The following is a 22,990-nucleotide window of genomic DNA, read 5'->3' on the forward strand; positions in this document are numbered from 1 at the left end:
GCAGAGCAGCAGAGCCGCAGAGCCCGGAACACTATTCTACAAACGTGTCTAATGTGAAATATATAAGCATGTAAGCAAAACTAGATTTTAGGACTGTGATGAAAAAGGGCCTCGCGGGAAGGGGGGCCTCGCAAAAAAAAAAATTATACATATTTTATTTTGCGAGGCCCCCCTTCCCACGAGGCCCTGTGCGACCGCACTGCTCGCACACCCCCTGAGGCGGCCCTGTACATGGGCAAATGAATGGGCAAATGAGAGTGAAATGGTTGCACTCTTGTAGTCATTTTGTCTCCATCGCTCCCCCCCCCCCCAACTCAGATTTAGGGTGGATGCAACCATAATAAGAATGATGTAATAATATAAAAAATATCAATAAAAATACCTGATTATGAGAGAAAATGTGTCTTTAAAATGCTGTTACGATGCATGTAGCCTATATGGATGGAATATTGTTGATATGGCACACTAGTTAACAAGAACATTTCAAACTGGCACTTCATGTCAAAAAGATTGCCAACCCCTGCACTAGAGCAGGGGTTCCCAAACTTTTCAGGCCGGGACCCAGAAAATAAGGCATCAGAGAGCCGCGGCCCAATGCACATCATCAGGCTTTTTTTTCTTTTCTTTTTTGCCAGGCGGTTTTTTAAGCCAAATATCACTTCAATCCTATTAAGTTAGTTCAAGTTAGTTATTCATTTATATGTGCTATTTATGAGAGGGCTAACTTGTTGCAAAATAATAATGATAATAATAATAGCCTCATTAAAATACTATTGTTGCTTCGGTTGTTTTCAGCATTTTATGTGCATAATCTGTTATTTAGTTTGAAATGTTCGTTGAAATAAGTAGATTTTTGGTTTTTGTTTATTTATTAAGTTAATATAAAACCATTTAGTCACATTTTAGAATACAATAGAATAGAATTTTAGAATACAACTAGAAACACTGTCCTGGCCTGCTTCTAAGTTCAGTGGCCTGAAAAAAAAAAAAAAAAAAAAAAAAAAAAATTAACTTTTTTTTGGAAATCATCTCGCGGCCCTCCCGTGGCTGCTCGCGGCCCACCTTTGGGTCGCGACCCGACTTTGGGAACCACTGCACTAGAGGATGACATTTTTTCGGGATTCCCACGGGATGGGAGTCAAATTCACTTTTAATCATGTGATTGGGCAGGACCGGGAGTAAAAGTCAACGGGAGCAGACAGGAGTGGGAACCATGATGCAGTTATATTTTATTTCAAATCAAATCGATATTTGAACATTTCTCCCCAGCATCGAGTTAAACATTGCATTGATCACCCTTGTAGTTTTCATTCAGTCACCCAACACTGCATCACAAGCTAAACGAACTACACCGGAAGTCTAGTACTGCATCCGGCATGCAACACGCATGTGTGTGACCTCCAGCCTGTTAGGTTGAGCAGAGCAAAAGAAAGGGAGGCGCGTATTGCAAACACTTCCATGGCTGGCCAAGAGGTCCGAATGGTCACGTAAAGGTAAAAACAAGGACCCGTCTGTCAAACTTAAAGAGATTTCCGGGAAATCGGCACTTTGTGAAAAGTTTGCGAGAGTCGAGTGTGATGGTGTCGACACAGAATATGCTGCTTGTGATACGTGCACGGCAGTGGAGGCTGCTGACCAAATTTGTAGGTGAAGCACAAATTATTATATTATATTATATATTATATTTTTAAAACATCCCCCACTGTGTCAGTGGTCAGTGGACACAGATGAAAACATATTAACATTAGGTGACAGCGCACCTGACCAGATGAAATCATATTAGGTGACAGCACACCTGACCAGATCAAAACATATTAGGTGACAGCGCACCTGATCAGATCAAAACATTTTAGGTGACAGCGCACCTGACCAGATCAAAACATATTAGGAGACAGAGCACCTGATCAGATCAAAACATTTTAGGTGACAGCGCACCTGACCAGATCAAAACATATTAGGTGAAGGTGACAAGGAAGCCACAGACTCATACCCCCCCGACACTCAACTAACCGCCTCGGACAGTCCTTCATACCAGTGGCCATCAGGCTCCACAACAGTGGGCAGCAACTGCTGCCAGACATCGACCTAGAACTAATAGGAACCCAAGTAGGACAATAACACTACCTTATGCATACTGCACCTTATGTGACACTGTGAAAATATATTTCAGTTAGTTAGATAGTAAATTATATTGACCTATTTGTTTACACTGCTTGTGTTGTTTTCACTACCTGTACCCCCCCCCCCCTTCCCCCATGCTGCTATGATGCCTGAATTTCAATAAAGGAATATCTTATCTTATCTTAAAAGGAAAGATGAAATTCCCTACCTGGGTTCCATCCTATAGAGGCAAATCATTCCTGTGACAAAATGGGATCCAATGTAATAAAACTAAGTCAACCAACGAACTAGATTCCTGTACCGGATCTCCTCTCTGGTAAACAAGAATACCTTGAAGACTCTAACAGGAGCACTCATTCAAGGGTACTACGACTATGCTTGCACCTCATGGTACCAAAGCACCTCAAAGGCACTAAAAACAAGATTACAAACATCACAAAACAAACTGGTCAGACTACTACTTGACCTGAACCCCAGAACCCACCTCACCCCTGCCCACTTTGACAACCTAGGATGGCTTAGAGTAGACGACAGAGTACAGCAACTTCAATGGGCCTGGTCTACAAGATACACTATACGACCGGGGTGCCCATGTACATGTCAAAATACTTCCCAAAGGTCAGTGAATACCACAACCACTACACCAGAGGAAGCTCAACAAATCATGTTAAACCCAGATTCGGATCAAACAAGGGACTAAACACGTTTCACAATTATGCCACAACAATGTGGAACGCCCTACCCAAAGCTGTAAAGGAATGTGAATCCCTGCCCACATTCAAAACCGCTCTTAAAGAGCACCTACGGGAGGCTGCAATTCGAAACTGGCCACCGTAAATGCCCAAAACCCCCACCACCTCCTAATAGACAGTCTCCTCCCCACCGCATGTATATATTCCCTCCCCGCCGTATGTATATTTCTCTCCCACCCACCCACCCCCTCCTAATGTACAGTCCCCTCCCCATCATATGTATATACTCTGTCAGGATCTAGGGGTAACAGTACTGTATATTTGAATACCGTTTATGTCACAAATGTATCAGTACTAAATACCTATATGTCCCTATGCCATAAATGTCATGTATGTTGTGTATGTCATAAATGTCTATATGAATTGAAAATGGGGGACCCTGATGGAAACAAGACAAACGTCTTTCTCAGGTCTGCATCCCCTTAACAATTGTATGTATTGAGCCGTACTGTATTGTACCCATTCTGCAATCTGTTAAATAAAGTTTTCATTTATTCATTCATTCATTCATTCATTCATTCATTCATTCATTCATTCATTCATTCATTCATTCATTCATTCATTCATTCATTCATGCATTCATTCATTCATTCATTCATTCATTCATTCATTCATTCATTCATTCATTCAGTCCACTTCTTCATGTTGCTCAGTTGCTGGTTTATACTTCGGTCCTAATGTTGGCGCAAAGTTTAATTTAGCTTGACTTGACTTGTTATAGCTGTACAGCTTACTAACTACTAAACTGTGAGGTTTCTGTCCTTGCTCTCTCACTCGTTCTGTTCCTTTAACCACCCTCGCTCTGTTTTCATTTGTTTTTCTGTTAATTATTTCAATTCCCTCATTCACACGCTTCTCCCCAGTGACGTCATCAGAGACGTCGCTGATTGGTTCTCTCAGGACCGCACGCTTTTCAATCACATTCCCCAGCTGTCACTGCTTTTCAATCAATCGATCCCTTATTATTTATACCCCGTTTCTCCACTCTAAGTTTGTTGGATCGTCTTGATTTTTCTCTGGTTGCATTTCCCCGTGTTGCTGCTGCTGCTGCTTTGCTCCTTGTGCTATCTCCAGGAATTTCCAAGAAGCCTTCCCTTGGACACCTGTTCCCGTGGCGCGCCCTCGCTCCGCTGTTTGTTCCAGCACCATTACGCATTACGTCTGGGTGAGTTTTTATTGACTGTCTTGATCTATTCCGTTTTTCGTGTGTAACTATTACACTGAAGACTACCACCTTTTGTCAGACAGTCACTCACCCAGCTTTTCTATTTTTGCTTGTTCCCTTTGGGGATAATATTTTTGGGACCTTCCATCTCCCTCTGTGTGTTGCTCACACCGAAGATATTATTTCACTATTGGATTGTTTTGGACTTCACTAACTGTGTGTATATTACACGAAGATATTCACTGGGACTGTGTTTGGATTTTTGCTAACGGTGTGTACATTACACGAAGATATTCACTGGGACTGTGTTTGGAGTTTTGCTCACTGTGTGTATTACACGAAGAGATTCACTTGGGCTGTTTTGGAATTGTGCTCACTGTGTTTAAATTACACGAAGAATTGCTCACCCTGTTCTCCTGCTCGTTCAAACTGCACTGTGTTGACTCGTTCCCTCTCTCCCTCTCTCGGTCTCGCAACACATCTGAGATTCTGCCGAGAGAATTCTGCAGAGCGGTTCAGACGTCAACACCTGCTATCCCCAAGACTACCATCACGGGAGAAGCTGCAGAGCAGCAGAACTTTGCCCCTTGTCCTTGTCTTGTTGACTTGCCTTTCCCGTACTCTTTATATTTAGTATCAAATAAACAAGCCCTCGTATTTGGCAACTCTGAATTCCTACTCTCTTGTGTCGTGCGTTTGGGGTCGGTATCAAACCATAACATTACGATCCAACCAATATGACGACCCCAGCCGACACAGAGAGGGTCAGAACCGCACTTGCAATTCAAGTCGAGTTGACCAGGGATCACGGTCTCCAATTAGAGCGGGCTGCGGCTGCGGTGCAGAACCTCAGGGATCAGGTCCTGCCTATGCAGGGTTCAATGGCCGCTATGGCGGGACAACAGTCCGAGATTCTCGCTCAGCTTCACTCGCTGGGCGACACCGTTAATACCTTTAATCTCTCACACCCTTCAGGAACATTCCCCGCAGCCCCAGCAGATCTCGCATCTCGGGAACCCCGTCTCTCCGTCCCACGGCTGTTCGACGGTAATCCCGAGGAGTGTGCCACATTCATCATGCAATGTGAGTTGGTTTTCCGTCATCAACCAAGCCGTTTTTCTGCTCATGGGTCCCAAGTGGCTTATATAACAAACCTACTTTCAGGCCATGCTGCCCAGTGGGTCACTTCCTCCTGGGCAATGGAAGCAGATTTTTTGTTTTCCTACCCAGACTTCGTGGCGGAGCTCCGCAGGGTGTTCCACCATCCAGCCCGAGGTCTGGACCCTGGAGCCCGGTTGGGGACCTTCCGACAGGGGAGCGGCAGGGTGACGGACTATGTCATGGAGTTTCGACTGGCGGCGGTGGAGAGTGGATGGAACGAACCTGCTCTTCGCCTAACCTTCTTGAGGGGGCTCAGTGACGCAGTCCGGGACCAGCTCGCTACCCGGGAGTTGCCCGACTCCCTCGAGGAGCTGTTTAGCCTTGTCATCCGTATTGACGGACGCCTCCTGGAGAGAAGGCGCGAGAGGACCCGACTGTTACCTCCTGAAGCACCCCGGACTCCTGGACGCCCCATCCCCAACACTACTGGTGGTAACAGGCTTCCCCGTCCGGTTCGTGAGGAGGAACCCATGCAGCTGGGACGCTCTCATCTGAGCCAGGCGGAGCGTGAGGCAAGGCTCAGGTCCGGTCTCTGCCTCTACTGCGGAGGTGCGGGACACCGTATCGCCGACTGCCCTACCCGGCCAAAAGATCAGGCTCACCGAGACCCCGGGAGATCCTGGTGAGCCGTTTTTCCCATTCCCAGCGCCGCGCACCACCTGACCATCTGATGAGCGTCACCCTGGCCTGGGGGGACCAACGTGCCACGGTGGAGGCCCTCATCGACTCTGGGGCAGACGAGAACTTCCTCGACTTCGAGTTTGCCACCTGAGCCAACATACCTCTTGAGGACCTTGTGAGGCCCTTGGAGATCTTTTCGTTGGACCAACACCGCCTGGCCGATATCTCTCAACGCACCGGCCCAGTCGTGCTGACCATCGCTGGGAACCACGTCGAGAGAATCCAGTTCCTCATTACCCAATCCCCCCTTGTCCCGGTGGTCCTGGGTAGGCCCTGGCTCGCGCTGCACGAGCCCCACATCGCCTGGTCCTCCGGTACCATCAGGGGCTGGAGCTCCTCCTGTCACGCCCGCTGTCTGCAGGCGGCGTCCTGTCCCCTGCCCCGGAGGCCGGCTGGTGAGTTGCCCCCGGACCCCTCGTCCATTCCTCCCGATTACCACGACCTCATGGAGGTATTCAGTAAGACCAGGGCTCAGGCCCTTCCACCTCACCGCCCCTATGACTGCGCCATCGACCTCCGCCAAGGGGCTCCCCTTCCCGGCAGCCGCCTCTACAGTCTGACTGTCCCGGAGAAGAAGGCGATGGATCTCTACATCTCTGAGTCATTGGAAGCAGGACTCATTCGGCCTTCCTCCTCCCCGGTGGCGGCCGGGTTCTTCTTTGTTGGTAAGAAGGATGGGGACCTGCGACCCTGCATCGACTATCGTCAGCTCAACGAGATCACCATCAAGAACAAATACCCCCTACCTCTCATGAGCTCCACCTTCGAGCCACTGACCCAGGCCTCGTTCTTCACCAAGCTGGACCTCCGAAGTGCCTACCATCTTGTCCGTATCCGTGAGGGCGATGAATGGAAGACCGCCTTCAAGACCCCCAGGGGCCACTACGAGTACCTTGTAATGCCGTTCGGCCTCACCAACGCCCCGGCCGTATTCCAGGCACTCATGAACGACGTCCTCCGTGACATGCTGGAGGTGTTCGTGGTGGTGTACCTGGACGACATTCTCATCTTTTCCAGGACCCTCGAGGAACACATCCTGCATGTCCGCCGTGTGCTGGAGCGCCTCCTCCACAATCGGCTCTTCGTCAAGGCGGAGAAGTGCCGTTTTCACTCCAACTCCGTCGACTACCTGGGCTTCATCGTTGAGAAGGGCTTGACCCGGGCGGATCCTCGCAAGATCCAGGCTGTGGAGGATTGGCCAGAACCCACCACTCGGAAGGAGTTACAGAGTTTCCTCGGGTTCGCCAACTTCTACCGAAGGTTCATCCGGAACTACAGTCAAGTGGCGGAGCCACTTACCAAGCTGACCTCCCCCGCTCTGCCGTTCGACTGGTCCCCAGCGGCATGCGCTGCGTTCCGCTCCCTCAAGAGAAGGTTCACTTCCGCCCCTATCCTGCTCCACCCTGACCCCAAGAGACAATTCATCGTGGAGGTGGACGCCTCGGATTCTGGCCTGGGCGCTGTCCTATCCCAACGTTCTCTTTCAGACCAGAAGGTGCATCCTTGCGCCTTCTACTCGCGTCGCTTCGTCCCCGCCGAGAGGAACTACGACACCGGCAATCGGGAGCTGCAGGCGGTCGTGGCTGCGCTGGAAGAGTGGCGTCATTGGCTAGAGGGTGCCGAGGAGCCTTTTACCATCTGGACGGACCACAAGAACCTGACGTTCATCCGCGCTTCCAGGCGCCTCAACGGTCGGCAGGCGAGATGGGCCAGTTTCCTCAGTCGGTTCGACTTCTCGCTGACCTTCCGCCCTGGTTCCCGCAACACGAAGGCCGACTCCCTGTCCCGGATGCACTCCAAGGGGGCTCCACCCTCTGAGGACCCTTCTCCCATCCTCCCGGAGGCCCGAGTGGTTGGAGCCATCACCTTGGGCATCGAGGGTGTGGTGAGGTGTGCCCTGCGCTTCCATCGTGCTCCAAGCAACGTCCCTAGGAATCGTCTCTTCGTCCCCGACTCTGTCCGGTCCCAGGTACTGCTGTGGGGCCATACCAGCCGGTTCGCCTGCCACCCAGGCGTCCATCGCACGTTCTCCTTCCTGGCTCGTCGTTTCTGGTGGCCCACCATGCGGAACGACGTCAAGGAGTTCGTATTGGCCTGCGCGGTCTGTGCCCGCAGCAAGGCCTCTCACCAGGCACCCTCCGGGCTCTTGCAGCCACTTCCCATTCCGAGCCGTCCATGGTCACATGTGGCGCTCGACTTCGTCACTGGTCTACCCTCCTCCCAGGGGAACACCTGCCTTCTGACCGTGGTGGATCGATTCAGCAAGGGGGTCCACCTCGTGGCCCTCTCCAAGCTTCCCTCAGCGGCCGAGACGGCGGACCTCCTGACGCACCACGTGTTCCGCCTTCATGGCTTTCCCCAGGACATCGTCTCTGACCGGGGGCCCCAGTTCACCTCCCAGGTATGGCGGGCTTTTTGCAAAGGGTTGGGGGCAACGGTCAGTCTCTCCTCTGGCTATCATCCCCAGACAAACGGGCAGACGGAGAGGATGAACCAGAGCGTAGAGTCAGCTCTTCGGTGTGTGGCAGCCGAGAGACCGGCATCCTGGAGCCGTTTCCTTCCCTGGGTTGAATACTCCATCAATTCAATGGTCAGTTCCGCCACCGGCCTCTCCCCTTTTGAGGTCTCCCTGGGCTACCAGCCCCCTCTTTTCCCCGCACAGGAGACGGAAGTGGCAGTTCCCTCCGTGCAGGTCCACCTCGACCGCTGCCGACGAGTTTGGGAGATCACCAGGACCGCGCTGCTCCGAACATCTGAGCGCGCCTGTCGTGGTGCCGACCGGCGCCGGGTTCCTGCGCCGACTTACCGCCCTGGGCAGAGGGTGTGGCTCTCCGCGAAGGACCTCCCGTTACGGTCCTCGGCAAAGAAGCTCAACCCCCGCTTCGTCGGGCCTTTCGAGGTCCTAAAGGTACTCAGTCCGGCGGCCCTGCGCCTGAAGCTTCCTGCATCCATGCACATCCACCCCGTGTTCCATGTCTCCCGGGTTAAGCCCGTCTCCCTCAGTCCCCTTATGCCTCCGGCTCCTGATCCGCCGCCTCCCGTGTTGGTGGACGGTCACCCCCAGTGGCAGGTCCGCCGGTTGATGGGCGTTCGTCGGCGGCGCCGGGGGTTCCAATACCTGGTGGACTGGGAGGGTTACGGCCCTGAGGAGCGTAGCTGGGTCTCCCGGCAGCTCATCGTGGATCCCGGCTTGATCACCGACTTCCATCGAGCCCATCCTGACGAACCGGGTCGGCCTGGTCGCCGGGTGGCTCCCGTGGAGGGGGGGGTACTGTGAGGTTTCTGTCCTTGCTCTCTCACTCGTTCTGTTCCTTTAACCACCCTCGCTCTGTTTTCATTTGTTTTTCTGTTAATTATTTCAATTCCCTCATTCACACGCTTCTCCCCAGTGACGTCATCAGAGACGTCGCTGATTGGTTCTCTCAGGACCGCACGCTTTTCAATCACATTCCCCAGCTGTCACTGCTTTTCAATCAATCGATCCCTTATTATTTATACCCCGTTTCTCCACTCTAAGTTTGTTGGATCGTCTTGATTTTTCTCTGGTTGCATTTCCCCGTGTTGCTGCTGCTGCTGCTTTGCTCCTTGTGCTATCTCCAGGAATTTCCAAGAAGCCTTCCCTTGGACACCTGTTCCCGTGGCGCGCCCTCGCTCCGCTGTTTGTTCCAGCACCATTACGCATTACGTCTGGGTGAGTTTTTATTGACTGTCTTGATCTATTCCGTTTTTCGTGTGTAACTATTACACTGAAGACTACCACCTTTTGTCAGACAGTCACTCACCCAGCTTTTCTATTTTTGCTTGTTCCCTTTGGGGATAATATTTTTGGGACCTTCCATCTCCCTCTGTGTGTTGCTCACACCGAAGATATTATTTCACTATTGGATTGTTTTGGACTTCACTAACTGTGTGTATATTACACGAAGATATTCACTGGGACTGTGTTTGGATTTTTGCTAACGGTGTGTACATTACACGAAGATATTCACTGGGACTGTGTTTGGAGTTTTGCTCACTGTGTGTATTACACGAAGAGATTCACTTGGGCTGTTTTGGAATTGTGCTCACTGTGTTTAAATTACATGAAGAATTGCTCACCCTGTTCTCCTGCTCGTTCAAACTGCACTGTGTTGACTCGTTCCCTCTCTCCCTCTCTCGGTCTCGCAACACATCTGAGATTCTGCAGAGAGAATTCTGCAGAGCGGTTCAGACGTCAACACCTGCTATCCCCAAGACTACCATCACGGGAGAAGCTGCAGAGCAGCAGAACTTTGCCCCTTGTCCTATGTACCTGTCTTGTTGACTTGCCTTTCCCGTACTCTTTATATTTAGTATCAAATAAACAAGCCCTCGTATTTGGCAACTCTGAATTCCTACTCTCTTGTGTCGTGCGTTTGGGGTCGGTATCAAACCATAACACAACAACTAAACTACTAGCTTGCTCTTTCAAACAGTCAAAACTGGTCCGGAGCTGCAGGTCCGGAGGTTAGGTTTAGCTCTGGCCAATCTCAAGTTTCTCAAGTTTCTTTATTAGTTGTCATACAGAATTACAGAATACTTTTATACAAAATGCTTCTTTCTGTTACATTTTATATAAAAGTATTCTGTACTTCTGTATGACAACTAATAAAGAAACTTGAGATTGGACATCACTAGGGTGCAACTACAGTTTAGAATGTGCTTCAGGAATAAAAGGTATTACTTACTATATCTAGGATATCAACAGATTATCTTGGGAGATGAAAGAGCGTTCTCACCCTTCTGCTGACTCGTTCCGTGTTTTCTTTTCTTCCATGTCGTCATCCCTATCTTCTGTCCTCCTCTCCTCCACCTTGTCCTCAGCTTCTTCTTCCATCAGGCATTTGACTTCAGTGTCTGCCATCTTTCTGTACAAATACATAAAAAAATAAAAGGTTTATTCATAGCTTATAGCACAAGTGATACAATAGGGGGGCATGGCACGGTATATTTAGATTGTTGGATGGTAACTGTTTATATCACTGTATATTTATTTGTTATTGACCATTGTTAGGATGTGGCCAAGCGGTGGAAAAATAGTCCGAGGAAGGTTGTCATCCAACCAGAGTGCAAAAATAACAGTAAAGTGCAATAGTATACAATGTACAGGTGATTAAACTGAGTCTATAATATATACATTTGTACTGAGTAATATTGCCAATTAGATGTATGTACAGTGTAACTGAGGGGTACAATTCCCTGACTGTATTAAATAAGTATGGTATCATTAAACCACTACTGTCTTATGTACATTACTACTGGCCATACAGTACACAGGTATATGAGATGAACACCTCCACAATGACACGGTTCCACACAAATCTTGGTTATAATAATATTTATTAGCAGCAATAATAGTAGATTACAATACTTTACTTAGAGTCGCGCTTGTAAGGCGAAGAATGTGCGTGAGTAAGTCAAGAGCGTAAGTCCATTATAATATTACGCAGGAGATAATGAATACCACCTGTATCCTAGGAATTATATCTATGGTACACTAGTAGGGCAGCGGGAGATACTAGTAGGGTCCCTCCGGTTGTAGGCCAGCAAGGGGAGAGGATTTGTCGGTAGCAAAGTCTGGGTCAACGAAGAATAGGGAGACTCCAGGTACAGGAGACAGTGCAATAATCTCTTGATCCGCAGACGAATAACAGCTATTCTCCGGCATGCAGCTCCGCATGGAAGAAAGCTAGCCAGCCTCAGGCTTCTTAGAGGCGGGCTTGACGTTGCTCCTCACAGGGTAAATCCCACACAATTGTGGGTGTAGACGATTCTCCGCTCCATCAGCTACAGGACCAAAGCAAATATAATCCAGCCGAAAAGGGCTATGTAGTCGTCGGGTAGGTTATCCAGTGTACATGTCCACACGGTCCTCGTCTAGGGCTCCTCGGATGAAGGCGCCAGGGTAAGCTGCCCAGCCTGGATAAGCACACTAGCTGGTACGAGGAAACGTTGGTAATGCTGGTCACTGTAGAACGGTAGCCGCACGATACACTATACATAAATAGACTATTACTGAATTAATAGAATAGGTCGAACTCGACGGTACAGCGTTAAACTCTGATACTTCAGCTATCAATTCGCACACGGTCTCAATGCTCTATTTGGGGCCAAACGGGCCCTACTTCACCGCACGTTGTATCGTGGGTGAGGCTTCACTTGGGTAACTCGAACTAGGTTAACTAACTGCTGTATCCACCTGCGCCGTATTTATACGTTAGGTGAACAAACTAGTACCAGCCTTATTCCTGTCTCGTATTCTTGCGCAGAGCCGGTCATGTCCAGGCATGTCCTTGGCGGTGACTTTGAACTAGACCTTGGGGGTATGGCAGTGGCGCCTAAGGGACCGCTGTCCAATAGGAGAACGAAATATTATGGTCTGTACTAGGTAAAGGGATATTCCGTGTATATGTACAAAGAATACACAAGGGATATCAGACGATATACAAATACTATACAATATATATCAAGTAGTAAATATATATATTCGGTTTAATCTGATCCTTCGTAACATACAGAGTTATAGTATTAATATGTACAGTAATGCAGGTATAGATGACATCATAGTGGCCATAATCAAACTCATTTTCTCTCAACCAGACCCGGCGCCATGGGCGGGCATTAGGGGGCCGGGCCCGCCCACTGAGTCAGCTGTGCCCACCCTGGTAAAAAAAAATAAAAAAATAAACGTTTTTTTTTTTTTTTTTTTTTTTTAATCAAAGTCGACTATCCAAATCCTTAGTCGGGGACAGCCCTAGTAGGCACTGATGTCAACAACAACACTACTGAAACTAGCACAGCATGTGAGAATTCGTTTTCTACCCTCAAGAACGTCTTTACAGAATATCGTCTTAGTATGCTTCATTTAATTCAGTTGGCATTTGAGAAGGACTTAACAAAAAAGTTCAGGAATGAGTGGAGGGACAGTGTTTTAAGAAGATTTCACTCTGTCCCCAAACGCCGCTTGCCACTCTACTAATGATGATGAGTAGCCTGTGGAGAAATTTTGTTTGCTTTTTTATGCACCTTATTTTTGTCAGTTCAGTTCAGTTTGTCAGTGAATTCAGAAGTGTTGAATAAATGGAGACTTTTCAAAGATATAGAATAGAATAGAATAGAAATTTATTATTCTGAGGGAAATTTGACACTGCAAATCACTCAACATTAAACATTTAGACAGAACAAGTCACGAATAAGAATAACAAAACAAATGGCCTAAGAATAGAATACAATGAAATAGAATAAAAATAGTATAAAAGATACAGTAAATAAATACAGTAAACATATACTGAAGTCTACAGTAGGTGTAATATTGCACAGTGCTGTTTAAAAAGTAAGTGTCCAGGAAGATGGTAACTGTCACTCTGTGCTCAGTGATGCAGTGAGGTACAGTGATGCATTGTATAGTCTGATGGCTGTCGGAATGAAGTGCTGCATTTAGGTAGTGTGAGCCTAGCACTGAACATGCTCCTCCTGTCAGTCAAGTCTGTGTATAGTGGGTGGGAGGGGTTTTCCCTGATGGCCTGGAGCTTAGCAAGGTTCCTCCTCTCCGCCACCCTCGCTAGGGAGTCCAGCTCAACTCCAACCACGCTACTGGCCTTCCTGACCATCTTATCCAGCCTGTTTGTGTCCCCTGCTCTCAGTCCGCTGCCCCAGCATGTCTGTTATATATATCCGTTCAGTCTGTTTTTGTATAAGTGAATGTTCTTAAGATAGAGAGAAATTAGATTTTTCAATTGCCTCTCTGCTGTTTAGTTCAGCACTGTGGGCAGCGCCAAGCAAGCCACAGTGCCGTTGTCCCAGCTGAAACGTATAAAAGGGAACCTGTGTTGAAAAACCATTGTGCCCCCCCGAGAACATTTTATGCCCCCCCACTAATTTGTTTCTGCAGCCTGGTCTGCTCTCAACAACCGCTAAAGGAATGTGTACCGAATATTGAACTGCCAATACATCCTGCTGGACCACAAATACAGTTCAGGAATCGATTCCTGTGTCCTGACCGTTACACCATTGTCTTTACTGCCAAAACCTAGATGCACTAGACCTACTTAATGACCTCATAAACAGGAAGCCCTGGTTTGTTTACTTCCTGTTTGGCCAGAGATGTGGATACATCTCCACTTGGACATCGTCCAACTCTCTGCATAAGAGAATGTCAAACACCTAAAGTGAAAAATACTTCCTTTACTGTTCATTTGAAAATGGCAGCATTAGCTCATAAGAACAAGTACCTTTGAGTTAACAGTAACACAGAATAATATTGCTGTATAGTTTGTTTATAATTACAGCTCCATGATAAGGTAGCAGTCACTATGAGATAAGGTATTGCTATTCATTCATAATTTCATGAATATACAGGCATACAGACAGCTCTGCATAGGAGTGTGGTTGTTTGACCAACTGTCAACTTTTCACAGAATGTTTAGTCTTTTTTTACAACAAGACGGCACGTATCCGTAGGTAACCATTCCCAAAACATTGATTGATTGAAACCTATTTATACTCAGGTGAGCTCTGAGGTGAGGCCACCTCATTTACAGAACTGCTGAGTGTATAAAACCAAAACAATGTGCAGTGCAATCAGTTAAAAACAGTTCCAACATGAATCATAGAGAAATTAAAGTCATTCCAGGACTTTGGGGCTGCATGAGAGAATGCTGTCCTGCCGAGTCCTGTACTAGTCTGTGGTATTTTAAATGTGATCCAGTTACTAGATCGTGTTTGATGGGCTGGAGCATTCCTGCCAAAGGTCATAACAGAAACCAAGACTAAAGAGAACAATGATTTGTAGGCTCCAACCCCTTTGCACCTAACAAAAGAGGTACTACGTAGTCGTAGTAGTATCACATCTAGAGTTCCTCGAGACCGCAGCCTCCTGCATTGGTGACGAGCGCAATCTCCGCTACGCCACCCGACCGCCCCTTGTTTTTGCTTTTCTTACAGCATTTGTACACTTTTCCTAATCTGACGAAAGGATTCAAGATTCAAGAGGTTTATTTATCACATACATACACAAGACATAGTGAGATGAAAGGCAAGCCAGTGTTGAGTCACCAGAGCACCGAGCACAAGACCAGGCCGAGCTCCTATCCCTAAACCTAAACAATCGAGAGAACCCAGGGCTAAACCATGGTGTGACTCTGTCCTTAACACTTTGAGTGCCAACGACGAGATTTCTCGTTTGTTTATGCCGACCGTTGAGTGCCAATGACGAGAGATCTCGTTTCTTTTTTTTTATTAGTGATTTCCATTCATATTTCATCAATCTAGCCTCACATTACCACTGAAAACTCTCTCTGAGCTCCATTGGGAAAATACCGCCCCCTATCGTCTCTCCCTGATTTTTCAGCCCGCTTCTATAGCGTGCATAAGTACACATACTATCGATAATCTAGCGTTTATTTGAAAACGATTCATAAATAGGCCGAAAAATTACAACGTTTTTGTGTATTCCAGAATATTCCAGTAAAGGGCGTTTATCATAGAATCTTTATATTTTCCTGAAACTTTTAAAAAACTAGAGTTTTTCAAAATGGTATAAAATGGAAATTAACCAATTAAAAAACAATCCGTTTCGACAATGTTGACTGCAAACAAGTCATTGATAAGCGACGGCCATATTATACACATAGCCATAATTTAAGATGTAGTTTATGCGTTTGCAAATATGAGAGCTCTATCATTGAAGTGGGCGTTGGCACGCAACGGGGTGACCTCCGGCACTCAAAGTGTTAATGCGAACACTCTTGAATGGAGCGTGTTTATTTACTACAGCATTAAATTAGTCTATAAGTGAGTACACGGCTACCTGAACCCCAGGCTCAGACATGACATTTATGTCACCCATAAACCTCTCTGTATCAAAGTTTGAAAAATTCCTCTTTGACACCACTTGAGACCCTGACTTCCTTACAGAGCTTAGTCAGGTTATGTCTAGTGAGCTGAGCATTATATACATTTACATTTACATTTAGTCATTTAGCTGACGCTTTTATCCAAAGCGACTTACAAGTTCTGTGCGACAAGACAGCAAGAAGGGTATAACTCTATCAGCTGAGTAACAATGTTCATCAAAGTGTTGCGTGTTACAGTGTAGGTTAGTTTATTAGGACAAGTGCATGACATTAAGGTTAGTCGGGGTTAGATTTTTTTTTTTTTTTTTTTTTATCATTTCAGATAATGGTTGAAGAAGTGAGTCTTTAGTCGACGGCGAAAGATTGGACGGGATTCGGCTGTCCTAACTGGGATGGGTAGTTCATTCCACCATTGTGGGGCAAGGACTGAGAATAGGCGGCTTCTCTTTGATGACCCTCCGGGAGCTTGGATAGGAGTAGATCTGAGGCGGCCAGAAGATGCAGAGCGTAGGGGTCTTTAGGGTGTGTAGTTAGAGACCATTGACCGGAGATAGGCGGGAGCGGTTCCCTTTGCCGCACGGTATGCTAGGTCGAGGGCCTTGAAGCGGATACGTGCAGCAATGGGGAGCCAGTGCAGGTCCCTAAGAAGTGGGGTGACATGGGCCGACTTCGGTAGGTTTGAGATCAGGCGGGCCGCTGCATTTTGAATGAGTATCAAATCAAAATCAAATAAACTTATACTTCATTCATTTATCAAATTTATCAAAAACAAAGTGCATAATATTCAGCTCTAATTATAGACTATCACACAATCCCAAATTGAATTTACAGATTGAGGGTCAAACCATTGAACAGGTAAAGACTGTGAAGCTTTTAGGACTCTGGCTTGATGGTGCATTGTCTTGGTCCGATCACATCAACAAGGTGGTTACCAAAATGGGCAGAGCGGATGCAGTCACACGGAAGTGCTCACTATCTCACATCAGGCTGCTCACCTAGGGCTAGTGTAGTTGACATGCATGCACGTCTCTCATGGCTCAGTGTTAAGGTATAATTATAAGGTAATTATCTTAATTACATATTTTCATAGAGTTACTCAAACTCAAACTCCAAAGTTCCTTTATAATTGCATTGTGTACAGCGCAAGTACTCACACACATTCAACCAGAGGGGCAAGAGGTGGATTGATTAATTTACCTCTACCTAAGTCTAATTGTATGAAAAGGGCAGTATTGTTCATCCTCTGGTACCTCTTTTTGTATTTTTCTGCTTTTCTCTTTTTTTTCGTCTTTCTTTCAACTCTTCTAATTCTTTCATCATTTTCCTCTTCCTTCTTTCTCGAATCCTTTCTCCTTGAAGGCTTTGCCTAGAAGATATAAATGGTCAGATTTTTAGGGCAATCACTGTGTTGATTAGGGCATTGGGCCCATTTCATCCCTAACCAATTATATTATATAGTCACTCATAACAACAACAACAACAACAACAACAACAACAACAACAACAACAACCACACATACAAAAGACAGATATGCACTTAGATAAACTGTATGTACAGTAAATCATCATTCAAATTCACCATGAGATACGTGCAGCAATGGGGAGCCAGTGCAGGTCCCTAAGAAGTGGGGTGACATGGGCCGACTTCGGTAGGTTTGAGATCAGGCGGGCCGCTGCATTTTGAATGAGTATCAAATCAAAATCAAATAAACTTATACTTCATTCATTTATCAAATTTATCAAAAACAAAGTGCATAATATTCGGCTCTAATTATAGACTATCACACAATCCCAAATTGAATTTACAGATTGAGGGTCAAACCATTGAACAGGTAAAGACTGTGAAGCTTTTAGGACTCTGGCTTGATGGTGCATTGTCTTGGTCCGATCACATCAACAAGGTGGTTACCAAAATGGGCAGAGCGGATGCAGTCACACGGAAGTGCTCACTATCTCACATCAGGCTGCTCACCTAGGGCTAGTGTAGTTGACATGCATGCACGTCTCTCATGGCTCAGTGTTAAGGTATAATTATAAGGTAATTATCTTAATTACATATTTTCATAGAGTTACTCAAACTCAAACTCCAAAGTTCCTTTATAATTGCATTGTGTACAGCGCAAGTACTCACACACATTCAACCAGAGGGGCAAGAGGTGGATTGATTAATTTACCTCTACCTAAGTCTAATTGTATGAAAAGGGCAGTATTGTTCATCCTCTGGTACCTCTTTTTGTATTTTTCTGCTTTTCTCTTTTTTTTTCGTCTTTCTTTCAACTCTTCTAATTCTTTCATCATTTTCCTCTTCCTTCTTTCTCGAATCCTTTCTCCTTGAAGGCTTTGCCTAGAAGATATAAATGGTCAGATTTTTAGGGCAATCACTGTGTTGATTAGGGCATTGGGCCCATTTCATCCCTAACCAATTATATTATATAGTCACTCATAACAACAACAACAACAAAAAAAAAACAACAACAACAACAACAACAACAACAACAACAACAACAACAACAACAACAACAACAACAACAACAACAACCACACATACAAAAGACAGATATGCACTTAGATAAACTGTATGTACAGTAAATCATCATTCAAATTCACCATGATATACTGATTTGAGCATCTAACTAGGTAAGTACACAGAGGTAAGTATAACTAATAATATGATTCTACATATATCAAAATATAGATTAAAAATGTTCCAAAGGCATCGAACTGGGTAAATATATTAGGTGTATATAATTATTAGTATAATTAATAAATCTAGACCCCTTATAGATTCATGTTCAAAAGATGACATCATGTTACCATTTCATAATCTGCAATATATTATTCTATTTCAGGGAATCTAACTTGGAAAGTATATAGAGGTGTCTGAGGTACGTACAATTACTAATGTAAAATATAATTCCAGATATGCTGAAATTCTATATGTAGATTTAACAACTATTCCCAGGGAGCATATTTGGTAAGTATAATATATAGGTAAGTATTATATAGGTGACTATAATTAGTTAATTATTTGGCTAAGAGTTATGTTTCAGTCATATTTCCATACTACATTTACGCTAACCTTGAGGGCCCTGGCTGTGGTGGACTTTCTGGAGTTGGGGGAGGAGTCTGCAACTCCACCATTGTGCGAGCTTTAGCTCTGCCAGCTTTCCTTGCCTCCCTCCATTTCTTCCTTTGAGTTCGCTTTCCTCTCTCAGTGAGTTCATTAATTATTTTCTTCTTCCCCGTCTCTCTATCTGTCCTCCATCTCTCCCTTTCTTTCTGAAGGTATGCTTCTCTTCGTTCAGTGTTTGCATTCCGGCGTTCTCTATATTTTTTTTCACTCAGAGGCATGTCCTGAGAAAGGCAATGATTTCATGACTACAACAAGCAAATATATTTTCTACAGCAAATGTTTCTATAAATTATAATATTACATTTCTATAAATTGCTATATTAACTACAATTACATGACATCAACATTAATATTCAAATGCTCAGACATGAATTCACAACAAGAGGTCACATTGTATATTAAGAGTAGCATAATTACACATTAATAAAGCATTAATAAACATGAAATAACGAATTAAGAACGCACTGTGTACGACGAAGTTTGCTTAATAACATTAGAGTTAGAGCGTTCTGAGAGACAGGGAAGAAGAAAATAGTTATTTCATGTTTAATAAGGCTTTATTCATGCGTAATGACGCTACACTTAATATACAACTTGACCCAACAAGGAATAATCAATAATATAGACTAATATGACCTAGTGTGTGTGTGTGTGTGTGTGTGTGGTTGAGTCCATTATCAAAGGGATGATACATTAACATCCATCTACAAACTACAAATGAACGATATGTCCACCCTGTCATGTGTATGTCCACCCTGTCGGGTCTAAGCGGCCGACAGGGTGGACATTTTGGGACAACGATAGGGTGGACATTTTGAGCTTCAGTTAGCATATTAGCTTACAACAAACTGTGACTAGCTAACTAGCTAGTCTGGTTGTTGAAGATAATTTGGTATAGTTAAACTTACATATTTTGAAAATATTATATTCTAATGACTTCCAGCATATTTTATGCTGACAGGGTGGACATGTTAAGCTTGGTCAGAGCAAGTAAGCAAACTTATACAAAGAAAATTTGTCAATAGGAAAATCAGCTACTCACTCACCTCAGCTGTTGCATTTCCCGCCACTGAAGAGAAGGAAATGATGTCGTTGTGATGTCACTAGAGTGGATGGTCTTTCTTAAAGGGGCGGATTCCCCAATATGACAGGGTGGACAATCATTTAAAGGACACACACAAACTCTTCTTTTTTTATTCTGAATTAAAATATTTATTTTGTTAAATAAGATAATACACTAGGTTGAGTAATATCTTATTTAACTAAATAATATTATGAAAACAAAATAAATATTTTTTTGGATTTGACTATATTTTACGCACATTTAAATTGAATGAGCAGTGCATGGGACATAGCAAAACAGCATGCATCCTCTTATACAAAACTGAAACAAATCTGGAATATGTATTTAAAGAGCCAGGTAATGCTTTTTTATTAATATAAAGACTTAGCCCAATATACCAAACCCTTTCATAGTCATTTTTATGTTAAATTGACATGACAAATTAATTATTTATGTACAGGACACCAAAAGGCACCCTACAGCGATATTGACCCATAGGGCGATGGTATCCTGGAACTGTCTTCCCAGCGATGTTAGGAACATCAAAGAAAAGGCTAGTTTTAAAAGAAATCTTAAACACTATTTACACTTGCACACACAATAACATTTTGTATTCAGCACAGCTGGAATACATGCACACCCTGATAAATTGTTTTATTTTGGTATAACTGGATTTTATCTCTTGTTTTTTCATCTCCTGTTTTACATTTCTTTTTTTCTGATACATGTTTTACTCTATTCTATGATTAATTGTATTTGTGATATATGCTAGGTGTATGTTATCTTGTGTATGTTGTTGGACAACAGGAAGACTAGCTGCCGCTAAGGCGTCAGCTAATGGGGATCCGTTTAAATAAACAAAAAAATAATAAACATGCCCATCCCTTAGACAAGCAATAGGATAATGATCGCTCACACCTCAAAAACACCACTAGAAGGATATTTATCAACCTTATTAGTGAAAATAAGGTATATCAGAGTGGACTTTAAGTGATCTTTGCGGTTTGGCCTAGTTGGTGCTACTATCAATTGGCTTAAGTTTAGGCCACACATTAAATCTTTAAGCTGCAAAGAAACATCACTCAGCCAATTCAAATGTAGGTCGCCCATTACAAGCAACTCATCAGCAGAGTATTCAGAAAGCATGTTCACTAAAGCAGCAGTATCAGTAGCAGTGTAAGGTTCACATAATTAAAACAAAATGATCAACAATCCATCAGGATAAGTGGATGGTGGAGATATGGAAAAAACCTAAATTTAGAAAATTTGTTGTAATAAAAAATGAGTATTTTACTGAACCTTATGTAATGTTAAACTTAAAGAGAAGACGGAGGTCTGTGTGCCCAGTTGAGGTCTGGCACCCTGCCATTGGCTGTGGAAGTGGGTATTCCAAGGTAAGCCTGAGGAGGAGCGGTTGTGTGTTCTATGTGATCTGGGAGTGGTGGAAGATGAATATAATTTTGTTTTTGATTGCCCTTTGTACACCGATTTGAGGAGGGCTTTATTTGAGAAAAAATCTAATTGTAAATCCGGATTTGTTTTGGCAGTCTGAGAGTTGTATGTTTTTTTTTGTGGAGGACATTTTTGGAGAAAGCATGGCACTTGAGACAAAACACAACTATATAATTGTATATGAATTACTCTTGTTTCTTTGTTTACATACATTGCTTACAGCTTGTGTTATATTACATTTGATTGTATTTTCTTTTTTTTGTGGCCATCTTGGTCTATATGTCATAATTTGTCAAGTAATTTATCAAGTATACTATGATATACTTATTGTTTGTGTCTTGTAAGACACGAAAATAAAAAAACATCAAATCAAATCAAAATATCTGGATCTGCTGATGGAGGACGGTACACTCCTACCAGTCATAGAATCAAGACCACGTTGAACCTTTAAAGCAAGAAACTCAAAGCACTTTGGGAGAGAGACAGCATTTAAAATTGTCACTTGAAGACTAGACATGACGTAAATTCCTACTCCCCCACCCTTGCCTATATGGTCCATTATAATTACAAAGCGTAAGGGGAGGGACTGGGGTGATGACTGCAGTAGTCCTAACAAGGTGTGGAGGTTAAAGAGGTATTGTGACTATATGTTACTCACAATAGTACAGCATATTTACTGACACTAGCACTTGCATATTTAGTGGGCCTACTAATTCTGACAGGGATGTTTTTGACACTATTATTATGTGATCCTAGTGTAACCGGTCTTATATTGCCATCTCTGCGTTGCGTGTTAAACTTCGATGCCCCGAGGAAGATTCTAACCCGGGGCGCCCGCACCGCGGGTGACATCACAGACCGCTATACCAAGAAGTGAATCCACTGCTTGGTAACGTGTCTATATATATATAAAGATTCATCAGATGAAACCCAGTGAAAGCCCACAGATTAGGGGGGGGAGACCCACTGATAGCTGGTCTTTGGGCAATTTGAGAGTGCGTGCTGCAGGCAGACCCGGCTAGTACAGTTACATAAAGTCTAAAGATGTATCCGGCTGACTCATTCCATTGGTTCACGCCTTAAAAACCGGTCAGCCTTGTGTCTGTTACCCAGTTACACAACAGTTCTGAGCAGTGTTGCATTCCTCATATCAACACTGGTTGCATGCACGCTAATGACGCCACGTGCACGCGCGCTCCCGGGAGCGTGCGTGCGCTCCCGCGCATGCGCATAAATGTTCCCTCGCATAAGGACAGACCAGGGACAGACTAAATACAGTGCCTAATTGCCTCTACGAATGGAATGTAACACCTGACGACCGGCGCTATTGATATGCAAAGTAGCCAGGTGGGTACTGCGAGTTGGCGCATCAGTCGAGTGCAGCGCATTCCTGTGTGCACGCGCGCGCACATCCGTGCATGTGCGTGCACACGCTTCTTCTCACAAAACTTTGACTGCACTGCGTGCAACCCCGTCCCATGAGGAACGCATCACTGGTTCTGAGTGAGCCCACAGGTGTGATGCTTACGACTCACAGGTGTTGGATAGAAATGATGTGAAGCCAAGCCCTTTGCTGAGAACCATGGTGAC

The 22,990-nt window shown here is 44.8% G+C and overlaps 1 protein-coding gene across 3 annotated transcripts in view; it reads right to left on the reverse strand.

The window, feature by feature from the left end:
- The window catches only part of LOC311232301 (NACHT, LRR and PYD domains-containing protein 3-like), a 59,040-nt gene that overhangs the window by 35,370 nt on the left and 680 nt on the right, over positions 1-22,990 (reverse strand). Inside the window, exons 3-6 of one of the 3 annotated variants that reach the window (XM_084319052.1) lie at positions 19,932-20,006; positions 18,832-19,106; positions 17,980-18,096; positions 10,638-10,766 (exon numbers count right to left, since the gene is read on the reverse strand). In XM_084319052.1, coding sequence (XP_084175178.1) covers positions 10,638-10,766; positions 17,980-18,096; positions 18,832-19,103 — 518 coding nt within the window. In that variant the 5' untranslated portion in view covers positions 19,104-19,106; positions 19,932-20,006. Of the gene's footprint in view, positions 1-10,637; positions 10,767-17,002; positions 17,119-17,979; positions 18,097-18,831; positions 19,107-19,931; positions 20,007-22,990 lie in introns of those variants that run through there. The other 2 variants (XM_084319054.1, XM_084319053.1) reach the window with 2 other exon arrangements.

Source organism: Notolepis coatsorum (assembly GCF_963971535.1).
Source record: "Notolepis coatsorum genome assembly, chromosome: 7".
Taxonomy (NCBI): Eukaryota; Metazoa; Chordata; class Actinopteri; order Aulopiformes; family Paralepididae; genus Notolepis; species Notolepis coatsorum.